The sequence below is a fragment of the Eurytemora carolleeae genome, unplaced genomic scaffold, assembly GCF_000591075.1.
Source record: "Eurytemora carolleeae unplaced genomic scaffold, Eaff_2.0 scaffold678, whole genome shotgun sequence".
Classification (NCBI taxonomy): Eukaryota; Metazoa; Arthropoda; class Copepoda; order Calanoida; family Temoridae; genus Eurytemora; species Eurytemora carolleeae.
In genome coordinates, this window is record NW_019396994.1 from 142,842 (window position 1) to 157,179 (window position 14,338).

Here is a 14,338-nt window from a genome sequence, read left to right on the forward strand (position 1 = left end):
ACACTGTACAGGATAGTTCCTTGATCCATACACTATACTCGAATACTCTATATTCTAGTGTATCTGTGTACAGGATTATCCACAAAGGATAATCTTTTAATTACGACGACATGGAAATATAACGAGACAAGGCAGGGTTAAATTTGCTATACAAAGGATAAGACTTTTTGTGACAACTCCCTAAGTTTAGTTTATGACCGGCCGTGCTCGGCATTTTGTAGAATCTCAAAAATCGTCTAAGACTAAACAGAAAACGATCTCGCTGTGCCGAAACGATTAATCTATGTAACAAAATATAACAGCTGTCCTTTAGTGTTATGGTTTGGCCGGCTATAGGGAATTAACCATAAACTATACACATGCGCCCAATACATACAATTGTAACAGTCTTCTTTATATATAAAATACTGTGTACAATGTTATAATGTAGTGTATACAGTAGACAGAAACTTATTTCTCTAGAGAACTGTCTCTAAAGGAACTCTAAAGGAACTCTAAAGAAAGCCTAGAAACAACAACAAAAATTAGATCTTCAAGCAAACTTTGTTCACTAACTTTTCCCAGGGTAGAACACTGTCAAAACATTTCATTTTCTTCACACTTCTTCACAACTTTATATCCTCACACTCATTCATTCATACAGTAGGATTAATATTAATATTTGAGCTTTTTCTGCAAAATTCTAGACTTTCATTTTTGCAAACATTTGTGAAATGTTTTAATTAAACGTTAATTTTCTAATTCCTTAATCATTTCAACCTGAGGCCGAATTTAAAGAATTTGAGCCGCGACTTAAATATGGTTGGTTCCACTTAAAATTGTTTTAAATTTTTAAGATTTAAGCCGGCGCTCAATTGAAACCGTTTTTTGGGGGATTTGAGACGCAGCTAGCTTAAATTCATTAAATTTGGAAACTGATGAATCTAACAGAATTCATAGTTTAAAATACGACTGTAGGTTACTAAGACAGAAATGACATGGATTTCAGTTCTTATTTGCGAACATGAAAAAGGAATTCCATAATCTTATTCATCTTTTATTTTGTTAAAATCCACTGATAGTATAAACCTTTCCTCTTAATCCATATCTTCCTTCCCTTGTAATATTATCCTCCTCCCTCCACTTCCCTCCAGACCCACGTCCTTCCCTTGTAATATTCTCCTCCTTTCTCCACCTCCCTCCAGACCCAGCATTACTATCTACTCCAGGCCTAGGTTGAAAACCCTGAGTTCTGGTTCCTGGATCCAGATCAGCTCTGTCCTTCCTACAAAATCAGGATTAAAGGGAATGTTGATGAAAACTTCAAGTGGAACATTATTCAAATAGTTACATCCACGATTCCCAAAGATAACATTCAAATTTTTGAAAAATGATGGAGATATCCTTAGGGCTATGGAAACGCATTAACACGGAAACGGACCAAAAAACAGGAAACCTCTTTAAAAAATTTTTGAGGCATTTCCTACTTTTCATAAATTTTTTTGGAAATCCGATTCCGGTTTTCCAGCCGGCCGGGTCATATATTTTTGAGGGATTTCTCAAATTTTCGATCCGGTTTTTGATTTGTTAAAAACCAGAAACTCGTTTAAATCTAAAGGAATTGAGTCTTTGCCGCTAACTCAAATGTTCTAATCCTTATGTATTTGCAACCTGATGCAGTATAGCCTTTGCTATTTCAAACTTAGATTAGACTAGAATTTAGTTTGAAATGTAAAAGGGCTCCGACTTTGGGTTGCAAAGATTTTGGGATTAGAAAAGGAACTCAGGTCTTGCCACAAACTCAAATCCCTATTTCTTTGCATCCTGATAGTGTAAACCTTTAATATTTTAAACATAGACTATTTCATATTATAGTTTGAACAAGAAAAGGTCTACGACATTGGATTTCAAAGATATAGCACAAAGATAAAGTCTGCTATAAAAAGTTGTATAAACTTTTAAAGTGTCGCGACACCTTGCACTTTGATTTTATCTCACAAACTCGCGTCATTTTTTGTATCCCTACACATACATGTGCATTTTGAAAATATAAAGACTTATTTCTAGCCTTAGTTTTAAGAATTGGCAAAATTCTTATCAAGTTTTACGTGAGGGATTCAAACCTTTGGATCCCTATTATAGTGATTAGAAAATTAGAGTTGCAAGAACTCAGTTTCTTTCAGTTTGTGACAAAGAATCAATTCCTTTTGGTCTAATATAGGGGGGGGGGGGGGGGGNTTTAGTTAAGAAATGTCTAACATTTTCCTTAGTTTAAACTGCAAATTCTCTATAACTTGCGGGTTTATGCAGTATACGGACAATTAAGAAATTTGATCGAATTTATATCTATTTAAAGGGACTGTCACCGCCATTCCAATTTTTTATTTATAAGATAGTATTTTAGTTAGGAAATGTCTAACATTTTCCTTAGTTTTAACTGCAAATTCTCTATAACTTGCGGGTTTATGCAGTATACGGACAATTAAGGAATTAGATAGAATTTATATCTATTTAAAGGGACTGTCACCGCCATTTCAAGTGACTCTTAATACAAAGATGTAAATATCCGATTCACAAAAGTACCGTTAAAGCCTTTATCTAATCAATAATATGGAGTTTATCTAATCAATAATATGGAGTTTATCTAATCAATAATATGGAGTTTATCAAATCAATAATATGGAGTTTATCTAATCAATAATATGGAGTTTATCTAATCAATAATATGGAGTTTATCTAATCAATAATATGGAGTTTATTGACATTTTTCTAGGTTTTAAGTGTTTAATTGTAATAATTTCTATATGTTTTCTTGACGTAAAAATGCGCAAGTCACTTTTGTAGAGAATCTACAAATGAAATAATCAGTTTTAAACATTATTAATATTTATATATATGTATAATTCATACTAGATCAGACGAAGCTTTTATAGGGTACAGTTATTTTAATCTTTGTATGAACCTTTAAAGAACTCCAATTAAAGAAATCGAAACAACCTTAAATGAAAGCTTTATTACCAAATTTAAAATGTTAAAAATACAAATAATTTGTTGAAATATTTATTCAGTTAAAATCTTTACATTTTGGACCACTAAATATATTAATACAAGGAAAACCGTAATATTCGCAGGAATCATTTTCTAGAATAAATATAAGAAAATGTTTCGAGAAGAAACCTAATCTCTCAAAGTCTTTTTTTTCGTTTGATATATTAAAGTATAAAATTTCTTGTATTTGGTTCAAAGGAAGTTTATAGAGAAAATATGTGGAAGCCGGAGAAGAATATTTGAATAAAAATACTTAAGCATGATTGATCTTGGCTTCAAGTACAAAGAGAGCTTGAATGGTTTTTATTTAAATAAGAATTTAGAATGACGAGAACCTTGAGGGTTATGTTATGCACGAATGTTAAAGGAATTGTTAATATCGTTCAATCTGATTGTATTTGTATATTTTTACTGAGAAATCAATTCCAAATGCTGTTTGTGACAAAATGGTAGGGTTGAGGTGTAGGAATTGGATGTTTGGATAGGTCAGTAAGGGAGGGACTCCCATAGAATAGGAAATCCCTACTTTCCTCCGATTTTTAAATGTTTCCCACTCTGCGGAATTTAAGGGTTTTTCCCATTGGAGGTTCACCGCATTACAAAATGGGGAGTTGTTGGCTTTGTGGCTCAGAATGTAGCATTTTTGACAGTAGTCCATTCTTCATGGTCGGAGTATTGCAGCTGGTTGAGTAAAAAAACGGCATCATATTGCATGGTTACCAACCTCTCAGGATTCTTTTTTTTATTTTCTTGTTTCCGGTGAGCTGTACTATATTTTCTTGTTTCTGGTGAGCTGTACTATATTTTCTTGTTTCTGGTGAGCTGTACTATATTTTCTTGTTTCTGGTGAGCTGTTCTATATTTTCTTGTTTCTGGTGAGCTGTACTAGATTTTCTTGTTTCTGGTGAGCTGTACTATATTTTCATGTTTCTGGTGAGCTGTACTATATTTGCTATGTTTGTTTATATGGTGTGGAACCGCCATGTTAATTTTGCACAGCGCTCCCCGGTTGAATACTCCCTGGCTATTTAAAGCAGAGAGAAGCTGAAATAAGCTTTATGCATATATTTTTCTATACGCACAGAGCTGAAAACTTGAGAATAGGATATCCTTAATCCCAATCGGTTAATCAATCTGAAGATTAATAACAAGAGGAGAACAAGCATTATTTAATCTCGAGATCAAGAAAAAGAGTGGATCAAGCCTTCATCCCGATATCCACCATTCAAAAGTTCCCAGCTCTGAACTACTTAACCTACAAATCAAGCCAATGTTTTGCTTTTGTATTTTTCTTCTTGGATTTAGTTCTCAATGTGAATTAACTAATAATTGGTTAAGTAACAATAAACAATGGTCGGATTGTTTTGTACAATTTGATACTAAACCCTAATATTTGAGTAGTACACCTTTGATCAACATGTAGAAGAAACCGTCGTTTTTCTACTGGAAAAGTGTTTATTTTTGTGAGTTTCTTTGTTGCTTCTTATAAACAAGGAAATCGCAAGTCACTTTCGCAGAGAAACCGCAAATGAAAATAAACAGTTGAAAGAAACAAAAACATTGATATCCAATTCATACTTGATTTGAAATAGCTTTTAAGGGTAGCATTTTAAATCGGGCATTGCCATCTTCTCAAGGAGACGCTTACAGTCCCTTTAAGTAAACAATTCCGTGGAGATCAATTAATCCTCGATCATGAGATTCAAAACACAAAAATTCTGACTTCTGATGGGGTTCACTGTTCTTCTAATTTTTAATGGAATTTCTGTTTTCTCTATATAACATCTGTTTTTTATGGAACTTTTTATAAACCCTAGATATGAGATGCTAATATTACCAGAGAACATTTTTAGAACGTAGAAATGCGCAAAGATGATTTATACGAGAAGCGATGTTTGCGCATTAACTTTACCTGAATATTTTTAAAATTGAGGATTTAAAAGTCTTCATCCGTAGAGAATATACAATGGGGTTAACCAAGGTGTTTACTGTCTGAAGATAGTTATTGTAAACAATGTATTATTAGTGTTACAGAAAGATTTAAGTACCTTTTTCACAAATAATTCGTCTTTTAAATTTAATTTTTACATAATTGAATTATTAAAATTTCATTTATGTACTATAGGCTTTTTTCTAAAGACACTTCTTTAAGCAAATCAGCTACGTGTTAATTTGAAATGTAAAATTGGTTCTCTTTCAGTCTAAATTGACATTTAAAAAAAAACTTAAGTTCAGTAAAGTTTCCTCCAATTTAGTTCCTTTAGACTGGGAGAGTGCCTTTTCAAGATATGTTCCTAGTTCCGTTTCATTTTCACAATCCCATTGGTTTGGAAGAAACCCCCTTGAGAAACATGAATCAAAATTTAACTTAATTCAAAAATGCATATTTTTATAATACATTGAATTTCCTTTAGCATATTACTGAGAATGGAAACTACACTGAAAAAGAAAATAAAAAAATTAAAAACAATAAATTTTATATTTTTAAATGTTAAATCGTGAATTTTACCTGTAAGTATCTTCTGAAAAGATGGTTGGATTCTCAATATGCAGGAACCAGCAAATTAGGTTTGGTACATAGGAGAGCAGCAGGAGAAGAACTATGGCAAATGTCGTCATTGCACCTCTAAATGATACGCATTCAAAAGAACTGATAATTCGCCTCAAGCTCTAATCCTTGTATCTTTACAATCTGATATTTCGAGCTTTCACTTTATATATTGATCTAATAAAATTCATAGATTTTTATTTCAAAGGTCTAAAACATCAAACATCAAAGATAGATTAGAAAATTTGAGACTGAGGCAAGTAATCAGTTCCTTGCTTCGAGTCGGATTTGAGTTTAGGTTTAGCCGATTGTCATTTGTTCCGATTTTGAAAGTGAGAGTTCTAACACAATTTTTGATTTTTTGGATGAATAAAAGTTTTCTAAACAAACTTTTTTACCCTTTTAGTTTGAAAGGTTATTTTTTTGTCGTAACACTAATATGATAATAGATTATCTTGGAAGTTCAGGGTTATCATGATTATATAGTGGGTCACCCTGTAAATAACAGTGCTAGAGGATTTGCAGAATGTAAAATGAAAAAATTTTAATTTTAATTTTACCTGATCTGCATAGCTCCCGGTTGGAACTCAAGATATCTGTACTTTTGGCGCCATTTATGGATTTCGTAGAAAATAAAAGCATAAAGGATAACAATGATCAGGATAGGAGCGCCGTAGAAGATAAATATAAACATATAGTTGTACACTGGTTTCTGCATTAGATTTAGCTCAAACTCACTGTATATCATAGTTTCAAACCCATTGTATATCATAGTTTCAAACTCATTGTATGTCATAGTTTCAAACTCATTGTATTTCATAGTTTCAAACTCATTGTATATCATAGCTTCAAACTCATTGTATATATAGTTTCAAATTTTACTCCATTTCAAATTTTCTCTTTTAAGGTATTTTTCACCTAAAACAAATTTTCATGTACATAATACCCTAAATTTTAAATGCATTATCCAAAAAAACTAAACCTAAGTTCCGCTAAAAAAATGGGCGCTACGACATCTGCTCTATTTCCATTTGCTCTATGGCCATTTGCTCTAGTTTCATTTTCTCTATTAACCATTTGCTCTATAGCTCATAGATAACGACGTTTGCTCTATATGTCATCTGTTCTAAACGTCAATTGATCTATGACATAACACGTCATTTGCTCTATAAACATTTTTATGACAGTGATGGTCCAATTGCTCTACTCAACATTTGCTCTATGAGTAAACACGTCATTTGCTCTAAAAACATATTTTACAAATATCTAATCATATTAAAACTATATTTTTACAATTTTACATTTTACAATTCTTCCTACAGTTTCATTATTCCACCAACTTCCTGGAAATAGTTTGTTTGTTTAGAGTAGAATACATACAGTTTTCACCACATATTAGGTTTTTTTATCCCTCTTATTATTGAGCAGTCTCTCTGTCATGATGAACTTTGAAGAACTGATGAAAACTGCAATTTGCGAATTTTCAAAAAAAACAATTCCCGCATTTCATAGTCAAGTTACGCTCAGGAATTCCAATCAAAGCTATTTTATAGTGTATTTTTAGGTTAAAGAGCAAATGGCGTGTTTAGTCCTAGAGCAAATGAGGTATAGAGCAGATTGAATATAGAGCAAATGACGTATAGAGCAAATGACTTGATAGAGAAAATGGAACTAGAACAAATGGCCATAGAGCAAATGGAAATAGAGCAGATGTCGTAGTGCCAAAAAAATGTTTCTGGGCGCCAGAACGTCTAAAACACTCGACCGTCAAAAGCTATTCAGAAAACCGGGATTTTATGGATTTTTTCGTTATTAAAAAAATAATTTTATTGGCTTGGGCCTCAGAAATATGAGCTGTAAGATTGACTACTGTGTTTTGAAAGAGGCGAACATTCCCTTTAAACTTATAAAATTATTCTTCTCCTTGAACTATTTTGCATTTTTGAATTTATTCTTATCAAGCAGAAAAGATTATTTCCTTCCTCAAATGAAGATTCTTAAAGCTAGATTTTGTTCAATTTTCTCCTAATTCTTGAAAATACTTTCCTACTTTAAACCAAAATGAAAATTCAAGATTTAGGATTGAGTAAAAAAATATTCCTGGCAAGGATAGGAATAAGACCAACCACCAAGCTTTCAGTCCAAATAAACAGAATGGTTCCAAACATAAACCTAAACCAACGAGAATATATATATTGAATTTTTTAAAATATTCTGGACTCATATTACCTTGGATTTGAGATAAGAGATGTTGTGTAGAAAAGAGGAGTCACCAGAGCAATAAATCTAAATATTAACAGAAGAAGGTACGTTAAAAGAAATGAAGGGTGAGAGGAAAAATAAAGAAGAGAAAGATAAAAAGGGTGAGAGGAAAAATTAAGAAGAGAAAGATAAGAAGGGTGAGAGGAAAAATAAAGAAGAGAAAGATAAAAAGGGTGAGAGGAATAATAAAGAAGAGAAAGATAAAAAGGGTGAGAGGAATAATAAAGAAGAAAAAGATAAGAAGGGTTAGAGGAAAAATAAAGAAGGGAAAGATAAGAAAGGTGAGAGGAAAAATGGAAAAATAAAGAAGAGAAAAATAAGAAGGGTGAGAGGAAAAATAAAGAAGATAAAGATAAGAAGAGTGAGAGGAAAAATTTTTTTTTAGATCTAAATATTTATTTTGTAGCAGAGATTAAGATATTACAATTGTATTACAAGTTTACAACTTTCATAAATGGAAAAACTAAGGGGGGACTGCACTTCCTTCAGAGGGGACCGCAAGAGGAAAAATTAAGAAGAGAAATATACGAAGGGTGACACGAAAAATAAAGAAGAGAACGATAAGAAGGGTGAGAGGAAAAATAAAGAAGAGAAAGATAAGAAAGGTGAGAGTAAAAATGGAAAAATAAAGAAGAGAATGATAAGAAGGGTGAGAGGAAAAATAAAGAAGAGAAAGATAAGAAGGGTGAGAGGAAAAATAAAGAAGAGAATGATAAGAAGGGTGAAAAGAAAAAACTAATAAAAGGGGGAAAACAAAGATTTTAAAAAAGAGGAGAAAGAGAAAGTGAAAATGAAGAAGGGAACGTTATCAGTTGGAGAAGAGGCAATGAAGATGGAGGAAAGGAAAACTAAAAAGGAGCAGAAGGAAAGAAGAAAAGAGGAGGAAATAGAGTTAAAAAGGTTGTAATGGGAAGAGAAATATGAAATGGAGAAGATGCATGTAATCTAAAGTAAGGAGAAGAGGAGAAGAGAATGTATGGATACTAACCTATCAACAGTAAGGAGAAGAGGAGAAGAGAATGTAAGGATAATAACCTATCTACAGTAAGGCGAAGAGGAGAAGAGATTGTATGGATACTAACCTATCTACAGTAAGAAGAAGAGGAGAAGAGAATGTATGGATACTAACCTATCAACAGTAAGGAGAAGAGGAGAAGAGAATGTAAGGATAATAACCTATCTACAGTAAGGCGAAGAGGAGAAGAGATTGTATGGATACTAACCTATCTACAGTAAGAAGAAGAGGAGAAGAGAATGTATGGATACTAACCTATCTACAGTAAGAAGAAGAGGAGATGAGAATGTATGGATACTAACCTTTCTACAGTAAAGAGAAGAGAATGTATGGATACTAACCTATCTACAGTAAGGAGAAGAGGAGAACAGCATGTATGGATACTAACCTATCTATAGTAAGAAGAAGAGGAGAAGAGAATGTATGGACACTAACCTATCTATAGTAAGGAGAAGAGGAGAAGAGAATGTATGGACACTAACCTATCTACAGTAAGAATAAGATGAGAAGAGAATGTATGGACACTAACCTATCTATAGTAAGGAGAAGAGAATGTATGGATACTAACCTATCTATAGTAAGGAGAAGAGAATGTATGGATACTAACCTATCTACAGTAAGGAGAAGAATATGATGAACGGAGGAAATTGAGAATATATTTGGTAAGGTTATTATATTATACATCAGGGTGTCCTTAAGGAATAAAACATTATTTGATTTTATAGATTTCATACTTTAATAATTATAAATTTTGTTACTTTCCTGATGTACTCCGGTAAAGCAATCACGGTTAAAATCACGGTATATCATAATTGGAATGCCTTAAATAAAACATTGGAATTTCTTAATTGAATTTACTATTTGAATGCTTGAAATAATTTTTGTAATACCTAAATAAAGTAATTTTTGTTACCAAATAAACAACCTATAAGGTTGAATTCAGCATGGCATATAATTTTTAACTTAATGAGTGTATCACTAGAATCTGTTTAGACGGGGCTGATTGATTTGGTGTACAGTACCATTTTGTCTTATATGGTCTGTTTGTTTGCTGTACGTACATGCTTGCTCTAGCTGCCTAAAAGTCGACCCGGTACTTGAAATGAACCGGAGTTTTCAGTGGTATTTAAGCAAGGACAAGGGAGTCCCCTGGTGATAAAAGGCCCATTAACTTAAGTTCAATTCTTGTTTAATGAAAAGGTATTCTCCCAAAGACAATGTTATGAAAAAAATCATCTTTAAAAATTTTATAATTGGGAAATTCCATTGAGAAAGAATATTTCATTTTACAAGAAAAATGGATTCTTCTCAAATATACAATATCTTGTAACTTAAACTAACAGTCAACACATGCTGACACTTCAAATACTTTGATCTATTACTTGAACATTGTCTTTTCCCTGTTATATCTAATTCAACCCGAATTTCTCATTCTAGCACCACTTTGATTGATCATATTCTTGTTAAAAATCTAAATTCAAATTCAAAATCTGATCATTGTCCTACTTACTTCTTACTTGGTAATAGTGTATTTGATAATTCCAAAGCCAAGAAAGTTCGAACTAGAATCATAAATGAAAAAAGCAAGGCAACATTTAATAGTCTTTTAGCTACTTTAAACAGGTCGGGGATTTTAAATGAATAAAGACAATAGTACTCTACTAAAATCGATAAATTCAGAAATGATTCTAAAAAGACTTGGGAGGTTGTAAGAGAGGTTTTGGGCTCAGTGAAAGATGAATCTAATATTCTTAGCTATTTCTCTGATAATGAAAGTATTGTACAAGGGAATTATAACATTGCACATCAGGGGTTTAACAAATTTGTTTGTGAAATTGGTCCTAAATTAACTGAAAACATCCCAAACAGCACAGAATCTTATAAAGACTGGAAATGAAATTGAGAAAAACTTTGTCTTTAAAAATATTACAATTGATGCAATTCTTGACATTATAGGATGTATAACTCAAGCCTAAGAACAGTGTTGGATTAGATTGTTTATCTAGTAAACAGCTCAAGGATGTTTTGCCATTATTAGCTGAGCTGATTTTGCATGTGTTCATCCTCTCTATTCAAACAGGTTGTATTCCAAATGAGTTTAAAATAGATCGTGTTATCCCTATTTATTAATCTGACTCTGAATTTCCCTTCAACAATTACAGGCCAATAAGTCTTCAATTCCAGCTTTAGAGAAAATAGTTGCAAAGCAAATGTGTGGGTTTATTGAAAAAAATAAGATATTGTTCGATTTACAGTTTGGATTTAGAAAGAATCATAATACGACTCAACCCATGATTCATTTTCTAGACAAGATCTACAATGCATCAAACAAAGATAACCCAGAATACACAATTGCAGTGTTTATTGATCTCAAAAAGGCTTTTGATACAACTAGTCACACAATTCATATTGATAAATTAAAACACTATGGATTTAGAGAGACTGCACATATCTTTGGTTTGCAAATTATTTAAATAACAGATTCTGAAACATGTGCAATGTGCATGTCGTATGTGCCATAGTGGAGAGGTACGTACTCCATGTCCCCTCCATTGCTCATTCCTCATAAGTACTATGGCGAAGAAATTACTACACCGCCATAGTATAAACTCCATATTTCCGCTATATCTCCTATGTAGTAGGTGCGATGGGGAAGTACTTACGTATCACTATAGTATATATACTCCATATATCTTTATATACTTCATGGTATCGACATCGAAGTGTTTATAAGTTTAGATATCTGCGCTGACAGATCCAGGTGGATGAAATTTAGTATACCGCCAGGACCTACATCGGACATGATGATCCAAGCTCCGCCCAAAACTGGCGTAGCCTGTCGTATAAATGAGGCGGTATAACCGAAATCGGGGTTTTTTTGGAGGGGGGGGGGGTGGTTTTTTCATTTAAAAAATGTTGGATGCTCCAAAACATTAAATTTGAATTGCATTGTAAATTTGAAGAGAATCTATTTTTATGTTAAGTAGTGTATTCTTACTCCATGAAATGACCCAATAATCTAATTTGAAATATTTTACCGAAACAGCAGAGTAGAATATCAGCCGCGCACAGGCTTCCAATACAATAGTTCAGAACATTCCGTAGCTAAAGTACAATAGATCAGAACTTTCCGTAGCTTAAATACAATAGTTCAGAATATTCCATAGCTAAAATACAATAGTTCAGAACATTCCATAGCTAAAATAGCTAAAGTACAATAGATCAGAACTTTCCGTAGCTTAAATACAATAGTTCAGAATATTCCATAGCTAAAATACAATAGTTCAGAACATTCCGTAGATAAAATACAATAGTTCAGAACATTCCATAGCTAAAATTCAATAGTTCAGAACATTCCGTAGCTAAAATACAATAGTTCAGAACATTCCGTAGCTAAAATACAATAGTTCAGTTCATTCCGTAGCTAAAATACAATAGTTCAGAACATTCCGTAGATAAAATACAATAGTTCAGAACATTCCGTAGCTAAAATACAATAGTTCAGTTCATTCTGTAGCTAAAATACAATAGTTCAGAATATTCCGTAGCTAAAATACAATAGTTCAGTTCATTCCGTAGCTAAAATACAATAGTTCAGAATATTCCGTAGTTAAAATACAATAGTTCAGAACATTCCGTAGCTAAAATACAATAGTTCAGTTCATTCCGTAGCTAAAATACAATAGTTTAGAACATTCCATAGCTAAAATACAATATAGTTCAGAACATTCCATAGCTAAAATACAATAGTTCAGAACATTCCATAGCTAAAATAGATTAGTTCAGAACATTCCATAGCTAAAATACAATAGTTCAGAACATTCCATAGCTAAAATAGATAGTTCAGAATATTACGTTGCTAAAATAGAAATCAAAGAAAGGGAAGGAGCATTTGAAATTAAATTATTAGAAGAATTGTAGAATTTAATGAAATATGTTTTTTTTTTTCATTTATCCACAATGTGAGAAGGAAGTAGACTACGGAAACATCAGATATTTTTTAGATATTTGGTGAAATATACATCATATCTAACACTTGCGGGTGCAAACCACAAACTCAGACAGAAGAGAGAAAACTATATATTACACTTTTTGCTGGACTTGGTTATACAAAACCTTTACTTGCACATTTATTAAATATTAGGGGGTAATCGATTTTGAACTTTCTTATAATGAATGAATGCTAAATTTAAAACTTTAAAAAAATGTCTGACAGGCAAAAAAAATTATATTTTAAAAATTCTATGTGAAACTTTATTGAATTATTTACAACACGAAAACTAACCAGCTGAAAAATATGAAAGCACTTTTTCGACTATTATTTGGAATTGACTTTTTAATCTTTTAACATTTTTAAAATTGGTGGTTGAATCTGCATTCAGCTTAAATTTTTTCATGAAAATGAGGTATGTGACATTTTAAGTTTTTTTTTGCAAAAGAAGAAGGTCAAAATTTGGCAATCAAAAAATGAGTTAAAACCAAAAATTTAGGAAGGATTTTTATTGAATAGAATTTAAAAAAATGTTGAAAAAATACAGAAAAATATGTCTGATTTTTTAATTTGTCCACATCTAACCTTTGGAGTTGATTTGAGAGCGATGAGAACTAATGAGTTGGCTGCAACTATTTATTTGCATTCATTTATTCATTCAATATTTTTAATCAGTTTAATTATCTACCCATTCCTTTATTCATCCTTGTATTCATTCATCAAATTATGAATGATTTATCAATTCATTTATTTACTCATAATACAACAATTAATACTTTAATAATTACATAATTTATCAATTAATTTTTCATTAACACATTCATCCATCATTCAGTTTAATAATTCATTAATTAATTGATTCATTAACACATTCATCCATCCTTTAGTTTAATAATTTATTAATTAAATAATCATTTATATTCATCCATCCTTTAGTTTAATAATTCACCAATTAATTTATTCATTAACACATATTCATCCATCCTTTAGTTTAATATTCTATTAATTTATTTATTCATTTATATTCATTCATCCTTTAGTTTAATAATTTGTTAATTGATTTTTTCATTAACACATTCATCCATCTTTTAGTTTAATAATTTATTAATTAATTTTTTCATTAACACATTCACACATCCTCTAGTTTACTAATTTATTTATTAATTTAGTAATTAATTTATTAATTAATATTCATCCATCCTTTAGTTTAATAATTTTTTAATTCATTTTTTCGTTAACAATTTCATTAATCCTTTATAGTTAAATAATCTTTTTTTTCATTTCATTCCCAAATCATTCATGTCTATTTAGATCTTCTTTATTTCATTTACTTTTTATTCCACTTCTTTTCTCTGAAACTTAAAATAAAAAGAGGAGTAGGAGGGGGGGGGGATATTTTGCTTGACAAGTTAAAGAAAAAGAAAAACAAATGTGTATTTTCCATCTACAAAGACAAAGACATATTGTTATAACTAGCTTGAGGGGAATCCTTTCA

At 31.4% G+C, this 14,338-nt stretch overlaps 1 protein-coding gene across 1 annotated transcript; it reads right to left on the bottom strand.

The window, feature by feature from the left end:
- Positions 1–1,039: 1,039 nt before the first annotated feature.
- LOC111710881 (cannabinoid receptor 1) lies at positions 1,040–13,477 on the bottom strand. The gene is made up of 10 exons (XM_023485057.1): positions 13,429–13,477; positions 11,891–11,957; positions 9,460–9,673; positions 7,805–7,861; positions 7,676–7,747; positions 6,136–6,312; positions 5,537–5,653; positions 5,436–5,466; positions 4,940–5,019; positions 1,040–1,264 (listed from the first exon to the last, which is right to left on the bottom strand). The coding sequence occupies exons 3-10, from the start codon at positions 9,582–9,584 to the stop codon at positions 1,045–1,047; spliced, it is 879 nt and encodes a 292-aa protein (XP_023340825.1). The 5' UTR covers positions 9,585–9,673; positions 11,891–11,957; positions 13,429–13,477; the 3' UTR covers positions 1,040–1,044.
- Between the last annotated feature and the right edge of the window lie 861 nt (positions 13,478–14,338).